Raw genomic sequence first — 21,031 nt, 5'->3', positions numbered from 1 at the left:
TCTTGGCTAAATGGGCAAGTAAAGAATAGATGTTCCAAGGTTTCCTCTGGTGGGGAGTCACACAGAAGGCAAGAGTAGTTGTCTCCGATGTTGTAATGTCTCCTTTTGAGCATATTTCTTGTGTTGAGTCTATCAGATAGGAGAAGCCATCCAAACACGTTGATTTTCATAGTAACTTTGGATTTCCAAAGCCATTTGTAGGACTTGTGGGCATCAATCTCTCTGAAGTAGTATGAGTAGTATTGCTTGGCTGTATATTCTCCTTTCCCCCAGGTGCATTTCCACTTGTCCTCTCCTTGAATCAGATTAATAGGAGCCAACATCTGTTGCATTGTCAATAATTCCTCATGTGCCTGCTCAGATAAAGGGAGGTGGAACGTTTCCCCCACCGTTTCTGCGGTTAGAAACTCTTGAACTGATATATCCTCATTTCTGGTGAAGGAAAAGGCTCTTGGAAATCTATCAGCCAAGATATCATCTATCTAGAAGTCCTTCCATAGCAAAGTGTTGCGTCCATCCTGGATTGTGGTCTTGGTTATACCTCTGTAGATAGGCATGAGCTTGGTGATATCTTTCCACCAGAAGGAGCCACATGCATCCGTTGCATGTGGTATTTTTGTAGTATAGTAAGTATTCCATATTAGTTCCACCCAAGGCAAGTCCCAATGGTTGTAGAATTTATGTAGATATTTTAGTAGCAAGGCTTCACTTTGTGTTCGAAGGTCCAGAATACCCATCCCTCCACATTTCTTGGGCTTGCAAATCATGCCCCAGGCCGCCAGAGAGTTGCATGATTCTCCTTGATCTATTTTTTTGGTCCATAAACATTTCCTTCTGATCTTGTCTAGCAGCTCAAGTATGCTTGCAGGTAGTTTAAGTGTGCATAGGGCAAAGATGACCAACGATGTGATCACTGAGTTAACAAGAGAAAGTTTTGCTCCATAAGAAATCATGTTGAGAGCAGTTGTAAGACGTCTTTCTACTTTACATACCATCGGCATTAGATCATGCATGGAAGGTCGTGTTGACCCTAAAGGCAGACCCAGGTATGTGAACGGCATTTTACCAATGATGCAACCAAAGATCTTAGCTATGTTTCCACTTAGGGTGTCGTCGCAATTGATTGGGATCAAAGTTGATTTGTGAAAGTTAATCTTGAGACCAATAGAAGTTGCATAATCAGACAAGATTTGCTTGATCGTTGAAGCTTGCGTTTCACAAGCAGGGAGGACAATGATTGTATCGTCGGCATATTGGATAACAGGGTAGTCCTTTTGTGTGGCACACGGGAAAGGTAGCTGAATCGCCCCTTGGATGAAAGCATCATTAATGACAGCTTGAAGTAAGTCGGCTGCGAGCACAAAAATTAATGGAGATAACGGATCTCCTTGGCGCACACCACTTTTGCAATGAAACTGATGACCCGGGACTCCATTAAGTAGAACTGAAGATTTACCAGAAGACAAAATGGTCTTGATCCAATCTAGCCACTTAGCGTTGAATCCCATGTGTTGCATTATATCTAACATGGCATCATGTTCAATTGTATCAAATGCTTTGGCGAAGTCAAGCTTAAGTAGGACTATTGGTTTTTTTTGAGGATTGGCATTGGTATATATACTCAAACGCCCATGCTAAACAGTTTTGGATCGATCGACCTTTCAGAAACCCGTATTGATTTCGATGCACAATCTTCAGGATTAGTCTTTGTAATCGGTTGGCAAGTAGCTTGGTGATTAACTTCAGACAACAGTTAAGTAACGTGATGGGCCTGAAATCATTAACTGAAGTTGGTGCATTGATTTTTGGTATCAATGTAATGAAGCCCTCATTGATGCTCTCAAGGTTTAGCTTGCCATCATGGAATTGATTGCATAATTTGTAGAAATCCTCTTTGATCACATGCCAACAGGTTTTAAGAAAATGTCAAGTGAAACCATTTGGACCTGGAGCTCTTTCTGCAGGCATATATTTTATTACATCATCAATTTCCTGGTGTGTGAATGGCACGGTGAGTTGATCGAGATCTTCTACCCGTTTAATGATTCTGGCCAGATCAAATTTCATCTCATGTTTTGCAGAAGAGCCAAGGCATTTTTTGATAGCTTGAAAAATGGCTGCTTCTTTCCCTGCATGATCTTCTACACAAATTCCATCCTCCGTGGTAAGTGATGCAATATTATTCCTTCTATATCTTTCCGAAGCCATAGCTTGGAAAAACTTAGGCTGCTCATCACCAAACTTGACCCAACGTATGGTGCATCTTCGTCTCCAATATTCTTTCTGATAAGCCAGAAGCCTCAAAATATGTTTTTTAAGTATGCGCCGAAAATTGGCCTCTGGTATGGTGAGGTGACGTTTATTTTCGAGTTCATCAATTTCAAAGAGTGCTCTGTTTGAGTTTTCAATAGCAATGGAGAGTTTCGATATACCTTTGCTCCAGGACTTAAGCTCATGCCTCAGTAACTTAAGTTTTCGAGATATGACAGTGGCCATATTGTTGGATCGAATAGGTTTGGACCAAGCGTTACTAACTGTATCTAGGAAACCAGGGTGGTGCACCCAATAGGATTCAAATCTGAATATTTTGGACCAAGGTATGGAAGTCTCAATGCTGACCACACAAGGAATGTGATCAGATACTGGCCGGCCTAAGGGTTTAACCAGAGTTTTAGGGTAAGGCAGAGCTTATACCTGGAGCAATATGCAACTTGACCCTCTACTAGAACAAATTGATTGGTTTTTCACTAGCAATATGTGATTATTCATATGCCATCTAATTGGTTTGGCCTGATCAGCAGGTATAAGTTGTTCAAACATGCATGAAAATGCCATAAATAGATTCTTTGGATTTTTTGATAATTTTTCATATATAAATCTTTTCATTCTGAGCTATAGATTATTTTCTATGATTTATTGAAGTTTAGGTCTTTTTCTGGAATTTCTGGTTATTTCGAAAATAAACTAATTCCAGAAAAGGATTTACGGCATCAGCACTGCGTCAGGGTGACGTCAGCAGGTCAACTGGGTCGGCCAGGTCAACCCGACGGTTGGGACCCACACGTTAGTGTCTCAGGGCTGGTTTGGGTGGATGACATGTGGGTCAACGCTGACTTGGTCAAAGTCAAAGCTGACACATGGGGTCCGCAAGATTAGCACTAATCTAAAAAGGAATTAAACTAACCTAAACAGGCACAGGGGCCCACATGGCAGTGGTTCTGGGGGTGTTTAGTAGGGTCATTAGTGTTAACTAAACCGGGATTAGGCCGGCGGCTCGTCGTCGGCGAGGTCAGTGGCGGCGGAGCGCGTCGGGTATCGCACTCTGTCGACCAAATGGACGGCAGAGGGGCCTGGCGTGGAGCTGATGCTCTTCCGTGTCCAAAGGAGTAGGCATCAGTGGCTGGGGTGGTTCACAGCGTCGGCTGCAACAACGACGGGTGGCGGCCGGAGTACGAGTTAGCACGGCGAGGCACTACGCTTGGCTAGCGAGCGAGCTAGGCATCTGGGTGGACTCCTGGGAGCACAGGGAGCACGAGGACACGCTCAAAAGTGAGCGGCGGCAGCTGTGGCCACGACGGCGAGATGGTCAGCGGCGGTGACCTTTCGGCTCCGGTGAAACGGTGGCTGCACAACACAAACGAGCTCGAGGAGAGGGGGTTCCGATGCGGGAGCTCACGGTGGTTGCAGAGGCGTCGACGTGGGCTCGAGGGAGGCTCGGAGCAGAAGGCACGACGGTGGCGATCTCGGCATCCCGAGGTTGAAGACGATGGCGGTGAGGGCGTTGTAGCGCGTCCGGCGATGCTTGGCTCGTCGAGGATGATGCTGGAGATTATACGGAGCTCGGGGAGGCGGAGATGGAGCGAGGGAGTGACTGGCCGTGGTGGTACTTGGCGGTGGCCATGGCGGCTTCGGCCATGAGGGGGAGAGCAAGGGAGCGAGAGGGAGAGAGAGGTGCAGGGGGTCGAGGGGGGGGGAGGGAGTGCGTGGCGTCGCGGGAGGCGTCCAGCGCAAGCAGGCGGGCTGGAGGTGGCCTCGCGCGTGCGTGCGCGCGTCGGACACACGCCCTCCTGCCTACTGGCAGGAGGTTGAAGACGGTGTGGTGGCTGGCTGGGCCTAGCACAGTAGTGGGCAACCAGGTAGGCTGTCAGGTAAGTGGCCCAGTGGCCTTCTCTCTCTCTCTTTTAGTAATTGTTTCTGTTTTCTATTTTCTGCAATTGCTTTGGCTTTATTAAAAATGCCAGAGCATTTAAAAAAATCATGAGACTGCTTGTGGCCACTGTTTGGATTATTTCCAACAGCCAACATTTTAGTTCATGAATATTTGGACATTTAAAATAATATATAAAATTGAAATGCCCAAATGCAAATAAGGTATGATTTAATTCAGTGACCCAATGTTGTCCTAGAAAAATGTGAACCATTTTTGACAGAGGTTCTAGACCAACGCAAAGATGATGAACATTTTTGAAGGGCATTTCAGGTTCATTGAAAAAGTATTTTAGTAACCCTAGTTGGATTAAGTGGTGCTGGGGGTTTCTGCCATCCCTATTTCAACTTTAATTGAAACTTAAACATGATGCAACACAAGGTGCTAGCACTAAGCATTACCAGAACTAGGGATGTGACAACTCACCCCCACTAAACAAGAATCTCGTCCCGAGATTCAAGTGCTGGGTAAAAAGGAAGAGGGGACTCGAACTATCACAATCTTCACGATCCAGGTTGCACTTCTTAAGAACGTTGATTCGTCACCATCTTTGTCTCGACGTCTTGCTTCGGAAACTTCAACCAACACGACAACGAGAGAGAGAAAAAAGGAAAACTCTAGAAGAATCGATCTTCTCGAGGATCGAACAATTCAGGATCAACTCGGAATGAGATGTAGAAACATCTCTTGAACTGAGAGACAAAACACATATGAGGAGTGATGGGAAGAAGCAGATGACGAAGGTTCAAATTGGTAGGCAACAATTCCATGCTTAGGTAGGATGGTGAATGGTTTCAAGATAGCGATGAAATAATTGCCATGATTCCATTACGGGACACCTCGGGGGAGGTGACTCGTAGAATTATTCCCTTAAGTGGCAAAATAATTACTTTTGATACAGAGATCATTGAAACTCCCTATACCAGCCTAAGGAAAATCACAATTGAGCGTTTCAAAGAGTTCGAAGAAATGACATACTCAAACTAGAATGGATGATGTGGACTACCTTGTTGAAGACAACGCAATGGATGATTTTTGCTTATCATTGAAAATGGATGGGACCCATGGTAGGACCACTTTTGAAGATGATCCTGAATAACAGTTACTGAGAAGGCAGACCATGGAGAAATGTCACAATGGCGGTGCAAGCTGGGAACAAAATGCAAATGCTGGGAATGTTCCAGCCATCATATCTGCCTGAGATTCAGATCTGGTTGGTAACAGAATATTTTAGACGTCATTTCTGGAAAAGAAAGTTTGCAACACAAACCGATGAGATGACATTGCGAGATTCTCGGGAAATGAACTACGATAGCAAGCTCCAAAACATGAGCTGGTTCTGCTACATACATGTGAGCATGTTGTCCAAGACAAGCATGACCACATAATAGTCTTATAATAAAACAATATTGAGTTCAGGTGGGGAACCATCATCAAGGATTTTGAAGTCTTTACGCAAATCCATGGATTAGATCCCAAGCATAGACTTCTTTTCCTTGAACAAGTCAATCAGTGGCTTGGTGTGCTAAGGATTCATATAGAATGAAGGTTGCAAGTCTCCAGACCACAGAATACTTCGCACATGTGCATGAATGACTTGGGATGATTCCAGAGGAAGCGAAACAAACTTTCTCAAATTCATGGCGGCAACTTGCACCTAATGCATGTGAACTTGGAGAAAAATCACTTCTTACACCAAGCATATACTTCATGAATGGAATATGAAGATAATGCTTATAAAAGTTTCCAACACTAGCTTTAATGTTCAACATAATCATGGAGATGATAAATATGCTGCTGATGGGCTCAACAACAATTCATCGAGATTTCCATATAGATGGAATCCCATAACTATGTGGGCAAAGTGATAGCATTGGTCAGACCAAAAGATATAATGATGTATGCTCGAGGGATCAACCACGAGTAAGACAACATTACGAACATCGTTGGTTCTGATTTGATTTGACGATAGCCCATACTCAAATCAAAGATTGGGTAAGACAATAGGTCCAACAACTGATCACGAGGACCAATTGATGAAGATATCATCTTTCTTCAACACACACACACAGAAGATATCCCTTAGAGATGAACTAAGTTAAGCAAAGCTTTTACCTTCCAACTCTCCAAGTTGTTGTCTAGCTCAACCAACTAGCTCAGGGATATCCAACACAGATTCTTGGAGAAGGGGTGATTTATAAGAAAACCAACTTGATCACGAACTCAACATAGCGGTCAGGTGACAACCAGGTAATACTTCCGAGAAGATCTTCGGAAAATCATGAACCACCGATATGTCACTAAGCTCGAGAACAATCTTGCTTCTCAAGCAGGACGATATGATCAAATAAGCAAGGATTGACACTATCCTAACTCATTGATCGAAAAGTGCACTGGAAAGAAGGCTAGGTAGCACGATCAACCTTAGGGTGATGATTCAAAAATCAACACGCTAAGAATGAGGTTATTGTCCATTTAACTACCAAGCAACTGATGTCACGCATCACGATTCACTTGTCGGCGTTCCGTTTACAATAACACGGGGACCAAGGAATGAATAATGATGGCAAGAAGTATCACTGTATCAGGAGTTCATAGGATGGTGTGCAATTTCCATGACATTCTTGATATAAAGATGGTAATACTCCAAGGTAGAAAGAATCAAAAGCTGGAATGGCATTTGATTTGCGGATTACAACTGCTTTTACCCAATCCTGGATATGGATGAGGTACTGGAGTTTGTTTCTCCTAGTCATTCTGGAATAGAATGGCTTGATGAACCACAAGAGTAATAGGCATCGATAACACGAGTGCACGACTACTCCTGACTACAAATTGATAGATGGAGGTCAGAAAACAACTAATGAGGGAAAACTCAAAGAACATATGATTTTCTGAGTTATGGATGCATGGATTAGCATGCTATTTCTTCCGGATAACCCATGCAGAAAGGTTGAACTGGCAGAGTCACAATATAGAATGGAGAACTCATCGAAAGCACTCCTGTTGTGATCTTTTGGTTCAAGAGAACTCCTGCCATATTGGTTCATGGTATTGGAAGAACGATGTACCACTGACCTCGAGGACTATCGTAAGGGTTACTAATATCCTAAAGGAACTAGCAAACACTATCAACATGAGGTAAGTAGAGTGAATCTCGGGTTCAAAAACCCAGGAATAGAATGCCTACTAACTAAGTGGCATCACGGGATGCTTTCGAGAATGATGGCCAGAATCATCACACTGGTAATCTTCTAAGACACCTAGGGTCATAATAATAACTCCAACATATATGTCGAGGCAATAGAATACCTCAACTCAGCAATTAGTGTGATTAACCTGGCCTAAAAGAACAACAAAACCAGAGGGAAAGGATTTTGCAAATGCATCAGATGGTTTAGAAACCTGGGATGACTCGGACAGCATAACGGCTGTAAATGCTCAAAGGATTTGAGACATCCTGCAAAAATGGTGGCATAGCCACTCAGAAGCACAATATCAAGGTTCCGAGACCAACTATGAACACACGGAAGTAGTAGAAACTGAACTGGGGCTTAAATCCAACAATCTTATAAGTCTACTGATTAGTAACACGTGACCCTGATGGAAAGAAGAGAAAGCCTAGTTCCTTAACCTCGTAGTAAAGATAAGATGACTCGGATCAGAGGGCATGAGGTATAAGGAGTAAAAAGAGCCTTACGTTCCATCCCACAATCAATTCCCCTACATATAACTAAAGCATTTCTAGACTCAACTTCGACCAGTTTGGCTTGATAATCCTACAGGCAGTCAGGCTCTGATACCAAAGCTGTCAGGACCCCGATCCTAAGTCACACCGATCTAGCATGTAACACATCATATCACTTTGCGGCCTCACGCACGGTATTCCCACGGGTGCCACCTTACCTGGCCCAGGACCGTTTGCGCCTTTTGGCTCACGTATATGATAGTGTCGCTAGCATCCATATGAGAGAGAACACGGGCCGACATGACTAGTCATGAACCCAAAGTGGCACTAACTTACGGGGACAGGCATACATGAACCAACATCGAACGTGTCGGTCATCAGCATGTGAATCCGTGCTGTAGCAACTGGGCTAACAGGACTCCGGGAACCCGGGCTGTAGCAGGCTAGCAGGACTCCGGAGGTCACCGCGTGACATTTCCCCGAAGGGACAGACACAGGAACGAAGTGGATCACATGCCGGCCAGTCTAAGTGTTCCGGAGCAGTAGCAACTGGGCTAGCAGGACTCCGGTAAACCGGGCTGTAGCAGACTACCATGGCTCAGTGGAAGCACTAGACTACATTTCCCCATAAGAGAGGCTACCAAGGATAGACAACTAGGTTGTCGGATCCCACACATACCAAGCATTTCAATCATACACACAATATGCTCGATATGTGCAAATACAACATGGCATCACAACATGACTCTACAACTCAAGTATTTATTCAATAGGCTCTGAGGAGCGAGATATTACAAACATGGGTCTCATGACCCAACATTCAGAGCATACAAGTTAAAGCACATGCGGAAGCTTAACATGTCCGAGTACAGACATCTACAAATAAAAAGGCTGAGAAGCCTGACTATCTACCAGATCCTGCCGAGGGCACAAGATCGTAGCTGAGGTATCAAGCTAAACGTCGAAGTCCACATGGAACTACTAACAAGACTGAAGTCTCTCTGCAAAAACATAAATTAAGCAAACGTGAGTGCAAATGTACCCAGCAAGACTTACATCAGAACTAACTACATATGCATCATTATCAACAAAGGGATGGTGGGGTTTAACTGCAGCAAGCCAGCTTTGACTCAGTGGCTAACCTGAACTACTACTGCAAGTAACTCTTTTGAGGTGGCGCACACGAGTCCACATATTCACCATTTCAATACACCACTATGGATCTGCTCCTGTCTCCCTACGAGAACGCCATCCATAGCACTCACGCTTATCTTGCGCATTTTAGAGTATCCACTTTCACTTGTCTATGAACTGTACAGGCAACCCAGAAGTCCTTTACCGCGGACGCGGCTATTCGAATAGATGATGTTAACCCTGCAGGGGTGTACTTCTTCACACACGCTCTCGCCACTTACCACCATGTACACGTCGTGTATCTCGGCAACCTTCAAGCGGAAGCCGGGCGAGGGAGTCGGCCACGACCTCACTAACCACACAAGCCTCTAGTCCAGGTTTATTGCCTACTCGGGTTCCATCCACAAGGAGATCCGACCGGGGTGCCACTCACGGCCCCAAATGATGTGAGCAGGGTTCCCAAGCCCACCATTTGGGTGCCACTTGGTACACCGTGCCACTGTGCCTAGTCTGTCCCAAGCCCACCTGGCCGGGTGCCACTTGGTAGACTACTAACACTACCTACAAACACCAGAAACTAATTGCAACTCCTGGATAGAGATCAGGGTGGTTAATAAGCCGAGAGGGGTCGAGTTACCGAAACCCAATGTGTGGTAGTAACTGTTCATGGATCACAAACACAGAACTCAGTTCCTGAGGACGGCTTCAATGAGACAACCCACCATGTACTCCTACATGGCCTCTCACCGATATCTTTACCAAATCATGTTCACACACTTAGCTCTCAACAGTAGGACATGTTCACACATTCCAATTCATCCTCGATGAATCAGACCTAACACAACTCTAAGCAGTAGCAGGCATGACAAACAAGCATGAATGAGTAGGCACATCAGGGCTCAAACAACTCCTACTCATGCTAGTGGGTTTCATCTATTTATTGTGGCAATGACAGGTCATGCAGAGGAAAGGGGTTCAGCTACCGCAGCATGTAACAGATGAATCGTTGTTGTCCTAATGCAGTAAAAGAGAGCAGGAGCGAGAGAGTGGGATTGTATCGGAATGAACAAAGGGGTTTTGCTTGCCTGGCACTTCTGAAGATAATATAGCTCTTCATCGGTGTCATCGAACTCATCGTCGAAACTACGTCCACTGAGAGGGGACAAATACTGGCAAACAGAGAAAGAACACAATCAATGCAATGCAACAATATGATGCATGATCATGACATGGCAATATGCTGTGGTTTGAGCTAATGCAACTAGCAACAATTTAAATGAAGTTGGTTTGAATCCAAGATTCAAATTCAAACTCCATATGTGATTTTTTGACACTTAAGACAGTAGGAGAGGCTCCTACTGTATGTATTAAAATAGTATCAAAAAGGTCTTACAAAGTCATAACCTTACATCCATTGCCATGGTGTAGATATAGGGAGGGGGTGGGAGGGTGAGAGTAAAGAAAGACTAGGAGGGAATCTACAGAGTTTCTATGAAGGAGGTTAGAAAGGGTTTGTGCTTTTCTCCCACCCTATAACAAAGCAGGGAGAGGTCTTCTTTCAACCTAGACATCCAGGATTGTTTTGATGGGATGATCCCTCTGAAGTGCTTATTATTTCGCTCCTTCCAAATGCTCCATGTAGCTTGCAAAAAGATATCCATGAACATGGGTTTGTTCCATATAGTTTTAGCCTTTTCTATCCAATGGAGCCTTGATCCTTGCGTGAGCCATGAGGGGGAGAGCGAGGGAGCGAGAGGGAGAGAGAGGTGCAGGGGGTCGAGGGGGGGAGTGCGTGGCGTCGCGGGAGGCGTCCAACGCAAGCAGGCGGGCTGTAGGTGGCCTCGCGCGTGCGTGCGCGCGTCGGACACACGCCCTCCTGCCTACTGGCAGGAGGTTGAAGACGGTGCGGTGGCTGGCTGGGCCTAGCACACTAGTGGGCCGCCAGGTAGGTTGTCAGGTAAGTGGCCCAGTGGCCTTCTCTCTCTCTCTTTTAGTAATTGTTTCTGCTTTCTATTTTATGCAATTGCTTTGGCTTTATTAAAAATGTTAGAGCATTTTCAAAAATCATGAGACTGCTTGTGGCCACTGTTTGGATTATTTCCAAGAGCCAACATTTCAGTTCATGAATATTTGGACATTTAAATTAATATATAAAATTTAAATGCCCAAATGCAAATAAGGTATGATTTAATTCAGTGACCCAATGTTGTCCTAGAAAAATGTGAACCATTTTTGACAGAGGTTCTAGACCAAGGCAAAGATGATGAATATTTTTGAAGGGCATTTCAGGTTCATTGAAAAAGTATTTTAGTAACCCTAGTTGGATTAAGTGGTGCTGGGGTTTTCTGCCATCCCTATTTCAACTTTAATTGAAACTTAAACATGATGCAACACAAGGTGCTAGCACTAAGCATTACCAGAACTAGGGATGTGACACAACATAAATGTTTTCTTTGCGAGGATTGACAACATAAATATTGTTTATCCTTTTAAAACACCTGGCGTAAACGATGATGCTCCCCTGTTTAGTTTATATGAATTTTGAACTTAAAATAATATGTACGGTCCTTCTCTTTAGTAGGATATATAAAATATAGTTCTGCAGTTTTAACGTCTAGCTTGCTTGGTCCGGTGAATATATATTCCATAGTTACAAGTAGATAATAGGTTCGAATCTCACTTCCTGTAATTTTTTTTATTTTATTGACATAATTTTATACGTATTTTTATTTATTGACAGAATTTTGTGTGTATAAATGGCTTCCAGCCACTGTCAAGTGGGCCTACGCAGCGCTGGCAGGTCACATGTGCAGGCCATACCTCCGGACATGGTGAAAAGCACCGTATTTGCACTCACATACAAGTTTTAGACCAAACTGAACATCGAGCGCAAGTTCTATAACTCCCAGTGATATTACCTCTTTAATTAAGACACAAGTATCACACACCGGGGGCCTGGCCACACACCAACATTATTGACCTCGATCACATGTATAGACATTACTTTTAAGTGATGTCAATGATGATCATCATCCAAAGTTGGAGCATTTGGTATTTCTGATAGTGACTGGAACGACTTGTCCGACCTGGAGATATTCTTCCTAGTGAGGAACTCCTTCCACCCTTTCATGTTGAAGATGATGCAGTCATCCGTGTCCGCTTTATATGCATATGGTGTCCCTTGCTCCAAGGCGTACGCCAACAAGGCCTGCTTCATCACCCACTCGCCACTGCTCAAAGCTACCTTCTTGGACAATTTCTGAAATCCTAATAGAGCAATGCTGTTAATTAATTAGTCTCACGTGATGGACACAAAAAAGGAAATAAGATAATTGACTTGAGAAAATATACCATGACATGTTTGGTCCTTGTCAAACGGATCACAAATGGCACCCCGATGTAGTCCTCACGTGGCGGTAGCACATAGAAGAGGTGTCTAGTCTCATATTCGTCCAGCCCGATTCTTTGGGCAAAGATGATATCATCAAGTGGGTCGTCCTCGCCATCGCCGAGAAAGAAAATATACATACTAGGCCATCATCCTCTTAAGGAGAAACAAATAATTTCACTCGCAATGAGACCATTGTGGCTGACGAAAGGGTCCCATCCTTCTCCTCCCAAGTGGGTCATTGTTTGACCTTTCTTCAAGTCAACATTGTATGCCCCCTAGGACCCTTGAAGAACATAGTGTTTTCTATAAGTTTATTAAAATGCAACCTTACATTGCATGGGACAATCTGTGCAACAAAAAACAAAAGGAACACATGATACAATAATTGTAGGAGCACTGAAAGCAAAAGAAAAAGGCTTAATCATATGTGAAAACGAATAGTTCATTACCACTGAACGTAAGAAAATGTCAATAAGATAGACATCAAACAATGAACCAGTTGTAAGGCTCCTTGCGCACATGCCATCCTGTTACATAAAAAGGTAAAATGGGTAAATATTGATCAAGGGAAATAGACTACATTCACACTCACAATTCATACCACATAAACACATCATATGTGCTAGTTTGCATAGATTCCAATACATTCTACATGCCATACACCAACATAATGCATAAAAAATATCAATCCACACTAAGCATATCCATGTCATCTACATACACCAATATTAGTAATCCATCATTCAAAAAAGCACTTCACACATTCAATTTTGGGCAATTCGCATTCGCATTCAAGAACTAAATTAGTATACCACATACCCACATACACACATTCAATCCATGGATTCTACACTAAACATATCATCCATGGATTCTACACTAAGCATATCGTCCAATATATATCAATTAGTCTATCCAATATATATAAGAACGCAAATAATTGGGTGCGACCACACATGAGGGAGGAGTGAGGGGAGGAGAGCCGGGATCAAATCTGTCGTGGCGACTCGCTCCGGCGGCAAGATCTTGCGGTGGGTCACGTGAGGGAAATTTGTGAGAGGAGATACGAAGTGTGTAGACTAGTAAGTTTCGATCTGGGTAAAAAAAAACCAGGTAGTGCTGCGGGCCTCGCAGCCCACGTAATAAATAACTAGAAAAAAGGCCTAGAAAAACGCTCGAAACTCCCTTGTAGCATGTCATTTGGCCCACGCCACAACTAGGCCAAATAATGCTGGCGTGTCGAGTTTTTGACACACCATCAATAGTGATGGCGACTGGGGCAGGCTACTGGACCCATGGGGCAGTGGAATGCGAGCAAGCGAGCATGCTACCAGTAAGGGCATAGTGATGCCCACGCCACCGCTATTCAAAAAAATAGTGGTAGTGTGGATTGAAAGGGGCGCACCATCTGTAAATTACCACACTGATAATAAAAATATCGTACATGTGGTGCTTATTTGGAGTTACCGGCATCAGGCAATAAAAATGTGGAAAACTTCATCCAACGTTTAGGCATGCATGCTTCTGCCGTGCGCTAACTGTGAAGTCCTTAGTCTGTTGCAATAAATGCATGATTCTCTAGAGTTCTATATAGTGCACGAATCTGTTTTTGATTTAAAAAGGAAATTGATTAGATTTTGCATCACAAATAGAGCATACATAACTACTCATAAATTAATTTAATTAGCTTGTAGATAAGCATCTAAATATATGTGTTGTTTGTATAGTAGTGTTTTACTTCTTCTCAGCAACCCCTTTTAAAAATTGTGCAACCATTTTGGCTTGCAGTATAAGTTTATATTAGCCAACTATGATATTCTGTCTAAATCCTTTTAGATGATTATCACTAAGTAAAGTTAATGCTATCCTGCATATAATTATTAATGTCTTCAAATCTTGGTCGTAGGATGTAACTTCTGTAATTACCTTTGTTTAAGAAAGTAAGCCAGTTCACTAAAGTAGGTTACTTTTGTTTAAATAATATTTTTATACTACGGTGTCCCTAAACATAGTTTAAAATAAGCACGAGTGAGTTAATTAATGACGGTGCTTGTGTTTCTGGTGTCATGTTTTTCATGGATACAATTTAGGAACCAGAAAAATGTTACGATGTTGTCGATCACATCGTCGATGCCTAGTGAAAAAGCATAACACATCGACAGATTAATCATTACACTATCATCAGACAATAAAAATATTGTACATGCATCACTTTTAAAGTAATTTTATCTGGATGCAATTGTTGTTGTTCCTTCGTAGCATCAATGTTTAGGGAAAAAGTATGTATAAGGTGGTTGCAAGTTCCTCCCTACTGCATCTAGCATGTCCATCTTTAGGGATGTCACAGGCATGCCATCCTTTTCCTGATCCGGAGCAATAGCTTCGTTGAGATCAACTAAAAACTCTTTTGCGAGGACACGTAAATGTTTGTGTTTTGGCCTGGATTGTTTATTATGCACTCGTATGAACCGGGACCAATATCGCTTCAAGACAATTTATTTTATATTTACTTTACTGGACGTGCAAGCATATATGTTTCCGCCGTGTGTGCCCTAACCTATGTTAGTCCAACATTGTCTAATCATTATCCATGTATGTATTGTGTTGTTTTCTTTTTAGTTTTTGTGTCCTAGTAGATAGTTAGTATGAGTTTCGTGAGGCACATAAATAGAGTTAAACTTATCTTTTTCTAAGATCAAATTCAACCCTAAAACAAAAAGGCAACATCTACATTATTCGGAGAACAAAGACGCACACTAGCATGTCCGTGTGATGCATCTGGAGATTTTTATCAGCCTGTGAACAAACTACTTATATTAAAAAAATCGAACCTGTGTACATGCGTGCGTGCATGCTAGCTAGCCTCACACGTTGGCTGGTCTAGAGGAAACCAGCCGCGTCGCTGGCGCTTTTCCAGTCTGGACTCGTGGCCTCGCAGAGCTAATCTCCTCAGCTTCTCTTGAGTAATCCACACCCCCCGACCTCCACCTACTACCCAGGTAGCACGATCTCCCCGCATCTCCCCGCATCGCTCGCAGCCCTAGGACACGTCGCCACTACCGCCTGCGCCCGCCGCCGACACTCTGCCGGATCTCCTGCACCACCGGGCATGGCGCGGGCTCCACACCAGCTCCCCCTGACACTCCGCCGGATCTCCCGCACCACCACCGGGCCATCCATGGCGTGGGCTCCAACACCCGCTCCTTCCGCTTCCCCGGCCATGGCGCAGGCAGTTTGGCGGCCATGCTCATGCCCAGCACCGGCCGTCTCGGTGCGCGTCCCGGTTTTCGTATTCAGATTGGCTCTCTCCCTTCCTTGGCTAGGCATTCAGTGCTGCTTTTTCTCTGGGACTTCATGCGCTTTCTCCTCTTTGTTTGTTCGTGACAGCTGAGCCATCTCTTCCAGGAGGTCGCGCATCGGAAGAAGGCCGTCTCCCCCAAGAAGAAGTACCCGCGGCCTATCCTCGCCGCTATCCGCCGCCGACCGTACCTGGATGGATGCCTCCTCGAGGCCAAGCTTGCGTGGCTGCGGCAATCCGGCTTTCTTGGCGTCAACACAGTCTGCATCCATCCAGTACTCTATCCACCAAAGTATTCATCCTCTTAAATTTAAACAAATTTGGAGACTTTGCACTGATTGATTGTAAATTGAAAAACATTGTTCTCCAGTGCGCATTGGCGGTTGTGCATTAAGGCCTCTGCTTCCCTTCATCGCGCCTGATGCATGTCATGGCGCTCGCGCCTTCAAGCTCCAGCACTAGCTCCGCCTTCCCGCGTCACGTGATAACCCACAAGTATAGGGGACCGCAACAATTTTCAAGGGTAGAGTATTCAACCCAAATTCATAGATTCGACACAAGGGGAGCCAAAAAATATTTGAAGGCATTAGCAGCTGAGTTGTCAATCCAACCACACCTAGAGATTAATTATCTATAGCAAAGTGATCAGTAGCAAAGTAGTTTGATAGTTTTGATAATAGTGACAGCTGATACGTCTCCAACGTATCTACTTTTTCTCACACTTTTCCTCTAGTTTTGGACTCTAATTTGCATGATTTGGATGAAACTAACCCCAGACTGACGCTGTTTTCAGCTGAACTACCATGGTGTTGTTTTTGTGCAGAAATAAAAGTTCTCGGAATGGAACGAAACTTTGCGAGGATTTTGTATGGAATAAATAAGGATTTTTGGAGCCAACAACCACCAGAGAGGGGCCCCTAGTTGGGCACAACCCACCAGGGCGCCCCCCCTCTCCTGGTGCGCCCAGGTGGGTTGTACCCATCTGGTGGCCCCGCTGATGACCCCCCTATACTATAAATTCACATTAATCCCTAAAAAATTAGGGAGAAAGGATTATCACGATCCACGTGACGGAGCCACCGCCAAGCCCTGTTCTTCCTTGGGAGGGCAGATCTAGAGTCCGTTTGGGGCTCCGGAAAGGGGGATCTTCGTTCTTCGTCATCACCAACCCATCTTCATTGCCAATTCCATGATGCTCCCCACCGGGAGTGAGTAATTCCTTTGTAGGCTCGCTGGTCGGTGAGGAGTTGGATGAGATTCATCATGTAATCGAGTTAGTTTTGTTAGGGCCTGATCCCTAGTATCCACTATGTTCCTAGATTGATGTTTCTATGACTTTGCTATGCTTAATGCTTGTCACTTTGGGCCCGGGTGCCATGAACTCAGATCTGAACCGTTTATGAATTCATCATTATATCCATGTTTTAGTTCCGATCTTGCAAGTTATAGTCACCTACTACGTGTTATGATCCGGCAACCCCGGAGTGACAACAACCGGGCCCACTCCCGGTGATGACCGTAGTTTGAGGAGTTCATGTATTCGCTATGTGTTAATGCTTTGTTCCGGTTCTCTATTAAAAGGAGGCCTTAATATCTCTTAGTTTTCAATATGGACACCGCTGCCATGGTAGTGTAGGACAAAAGATGTCATGCAAGTTCTTTTAATAAAGCACGTATGACTATATGGAATACATGCCTACATTATATTGATGAACTGGAGCTAGTGCCATATCGCCCTAGGTTATAACTGTCACATGATGAATATCATCCAACAAGTCACCGATCCAATGCCTACGAATTTATCCTTATTGATCTTGCCGCGTTACTATTGTTATCATCACTGTTACAATTGCTACATATTAATGCTATCACTGTTACTGTTACCGTTGCTGCTGTCACTATTATCAAAACTATCAAACTACTTTGCTACTGATCACTTTGCTGCAGATAATTAATCTCCAGGTGTGGTTGAATTGACAACTCAGCTGCTAATACCTTCAAATATTCTTTGGCTCCCCTTGTGTCGAATCTATAAATTTGGGTTAAATACTTACCCACGAAAACTGTTGCGATCCCCTATACTTGTGGGTTATCAAGACCTTTTTCTGGCGCCGTTGCCGGGAGCATAACTATATTTGTTGAGTCACTTGGAATTATTATCATATTATCACTATGAAGAATCTGAAGGATCCTAAACCGAAGATATTTCCCTCAAGTACGAGGGGAGGTAAGAAACTGCCATCCAGTTCTGCTTTAGATTCACCTTCTATTATGAGTAAACTTGCAACACCACCACATGCTATGAATTCCAATATGTCGCAAGTTATTGATTATGCTACTTCTACTATGATTGATGCTTATGATGATGCTAGTACCTTGCTTGATAATGATGATGTGCCACTTGGTGATTTTCTTGATGAACAAATTGCTAGAGTTATACAACATGATGTTGTTGAATCTGACGATGAGCTCGAAACTGAAACTCCTGAAACACCTGCTAGAACTAGCCTTCCTAGATATGAATTGCCTAAGGTACCGGACGGTTATGTTATGAGTGAAGAAGCAACTAGAGATATTCTTGCTTGCAATGATAGAGATGATATAGAGAAATTATTATGCAAGTATAAAGAAAAATCTCTGAATGCTAGAATGAAATGTGATCCTAAGTTTGCTACTTCACTATCTGCATTGGTGATAAGGATTATGAATTCTCTGTCGACCTAGAGTTAATTACTTTGGTTGAATCTGATCCTTTCCATGGTTATGAAACTGAAACTGTTGTGGCACATCTTACTAAGTTGAATGATATAGCCACCCTTTTTACTCATGATGAGAAAACTTGCTATTACTTTATTCTCAAATTATTTCCTTTCTCATTAAAGGGTGATGCTAAAGCTTGGTACAATACTCTTACTCCTGGTTGTGTGCGTAGTCCCCAGGATATGATTTATTACTTCTCTGAAAAATATTTTCCTGCTCATAAGAAACAAGCTGCCTTACAGAAAATATTTAACTTTGCTCAAACTAAAGAAGAGAGTCTCCCACAAGCTTGGGGGAGGCTTGTCCATTTACTTAATGCTTTGCCTGATCATCCTCTTAAGAAAAATGAAATACTTGATATCTTCTATAATGGACTAACTGATGCTTCTAGGGACTTCCTAGATAGTTGTGCTTGTTGTGTTTTCAGGGAACGAACTATTGCTCAAGCTGAAGAATTATTGAATAACATATTGAAAACTTATGATGATTGGACTCTTCCTGAACCACCGGCTAAACCCACTCCAAAGAAGAGGGGTGTATTATATCAAGGAAAAAGGTATTAAAGCTGAGGATGTTAAAACTTTACCTCCTATTGAAGAAATACATGGGCTTAATACACCACCAATGCCTAAGGTGGTAGAGGTAAATTCTCTTATGAAGTTCAATGAAAATGATAATCCTCACAATATGCATCCTAGTTAATGCCTTTATGAGTTTGAAAACTACATTAGAAAACAAGACCACTTCAATGCCAATGTTATGAAACAATTGAAATATAATTCTGATATGATTGCTCTCTTGAGTGACTTGTTATTTAGAATTTCAAATGATGTTAGAGGTGTTGGACAACATGCTTCTATGGTTCAAATTCAGTTAGAACAAGTTGCTAAATCACAAAGAGAATTACTTGATGAAATGAATCATAATATGCATGACTTTGCTGTTAGAGTTGCAACTAGAGGAGGTAAAATGACTCAGGAACCACTTTATCCTGAGGGACACCCAAAAAGAATTGAACAAGATTCACAAAGAGCTAACACTAGTGCACCTAGTCCTTCTAAAAACAAAAAGAAAAAGAAAAATGATAGGACTTTGCACACTTCTAGTGAACCAGAAATATAAAAACCTCCTGATAATGAAAATGAAACTCAATCTCTGATGCTGAAACTCAATCTGGTAATGAACACTCACCTAGTGATAATGAAAAAGATAATGATGAGGTTCATGAAGACACTCAACCTAATGATAAAGAACCAGATAATGATGTTGAGATAGAACCACCTGTTGATCTTGATAACCCACAACCTAAGAATAAAAGGTATGATAAAAGAGACTTCATTGCTAGAAAACACGGTACAGAAAAAGAACCGTGGGTTCAAAAACCTATGCCTTTTCCATCCAAGTCAACTAAAAAGAAAGATGATGAAGAATTTGAACGCTTTGCTGAAAAGTTGAGGCCGGTCTTTTTGCGTACTCGATTGACTGATATCTTGAAAATGCCTCCTTATGCAATGTATATGAAAGACATCATCACAAATAAGAGAAAAATACCGGAAGCTGAAATCTCCACTATGCTTGCTAACTACACTTTCAAAGATGGAGTACCTAAAAAACTTGGAGATCCGGGAATACCAACTATACCTTGCTCTATCAAAAAGAATTATGTGAAAACTGCTTTGTGTGATTTAGGAGCTGGTGTTAGTGTTATGCCTTTCTCTTTATATAAAATACTTGACTTGAATAAACTCACACCTACTGAAATATCTTTGCAAATGGCTGACAAATCAACGGCCATACCTATCTTTATCTGTGGGGATGTGCCCGTTGTTGTTGCTAATGTTACTATTTTGACTGACTTTGTTATACTTGAGATGCCCGAGGACGACAACATGTTGATTATCCTTGGTAGACCCTTCTTGAATACTGCAGGGGCTGTTATTGATTGCAATAAAAGCAAGGTCACTTTTCATATTAATGGTAATGAGCATATGGTGCACTTTCCGAAGAAACAATTCCAATTGAATGGTATTAATGTTATCAAAAAATCTCCGACAATCACTATTGGAAGTTTTCAAATACCTCTACCTACTGTCAAAAAGAAATATGAAATGCTTATTGTTGGGAAGTGCGTATCCCCATTGAGGTAACTTAGTGATTTAAAAAGTTCTTCAGTTTCATGCCAATCGAAAGTGGTTGTTAATAAGACTTGATCAACCTTATTAATGAATCGTTTTTGAACGGTATGAAGTTGATGAATTTAGTAAGCACTACTTTCTGTCCCTACTTTTTATTCTCTGTTTTTATTAGTTAAATGAAATAAAATGCCATGTTTTGTCTGTTTTCTGAATTTCCCGTGCAATAAAAAATGACCCAAAAATAAAAGTTCTCAGAATGACCTAAAATTTTTATATGATTTTCTCCTGAATATTTAAGAATTTTTGGTGCAAAAATAATCAGAGGGGGTGCACCAGGTGGGCACAACCCACCTGGGCGCGCCAACACCCCCCGGCGCGCCATGGGGGGTTGTGGTCCCCACGTGGGCCCCTCACTTAT

General features: G+C 42.8%; 1 protein-coding gene across 4 annotated transcripts; it reads left to right on the top strand.

Moving 5' to 3' along the window:
- Positions 1–15,316: 15,316 nt before the first annotated feature.
- Positions 15,317–16,241, top strand: LOC123141419 (ribonuclease III domain-containing protein RNC1, chloroplastic). 4 transcript variants are annotated; one of them, XM_044560573.1, is made up of 3 exons: positions 15,317–15,691; positions 15,826–16,010; positions 16,089–16,241. In XM_044560573.1, the coding sequence occupies exons 1-3, from the start codon at positions 15,530–15,532 to the stop codon at positions 16,138–16,140; spliced, it is 399 nt and encodes a 132-aa protein (XP_044416508.1). In that variant the 5' UTR covers positions 15,317–15,529; the 3' UTR covers positions 16,141–16,241. The 4 variants fall into 4 exon arrangements, with proteins under 4 accessions (XP_044416508.1, XP_044416510.1, XP_044416507.1 ...); XM_044560575.1 differs by having other exon boundaries at positions 15,324–15,691; positions 15,826–15,993; XM_044560572.1 differs by having other exon boundaries at positions 15,328–15,691; positions 15,808–16,010.
- Positions 16,242–21,031: the final 4,790 nt, after the last annotated feature.

Source organism: Triticum aestivum, chromosome 6D (genome assembly GCF_018294505.1).
Source record: "Triticum aestivum cultivar Chinese Spring chromosome 6D, IWGSC CS RefSeq v2.1, whole genome shotgun sequence".
NCBI lineage: Eukaryota > Viridiplantae > Streptophyta > Magnoliopsida > Poales > Poaceae > Triticum > Triticum aestivum.
This window is presented reverse-complemented; position numbering and strand designations above follow the sequence as displayed.

What these genes read in the sequence shown, in the direction of transcription:
- LOC123141419 (XM_044560572.1), top strand. Translation starts at nt 15,530, where the DNA reads ATGGCGCGGGCTCCACACCAGCTCCCCCTGACACTCCGCCGGATCTCC. An exon ending in GCCCAGCACCGGCCGTCTCG is followed by an intron (nt 15,692 to 15,807) that starts GTGCGCGTCCCG and finishes TGTTCGTGACAG; the next exon opens with CTGAGCCATCTCTTCCAGGA. An exon ending in CCAGTACTCTATCCACCAAA is followed by an intron (nt 16,011 to 16,088) that starts GTATTCATCCTC and finishes ATTGTTCTCCAG; the next exon opens with TGCGCATTGGCGGTTGTGCA.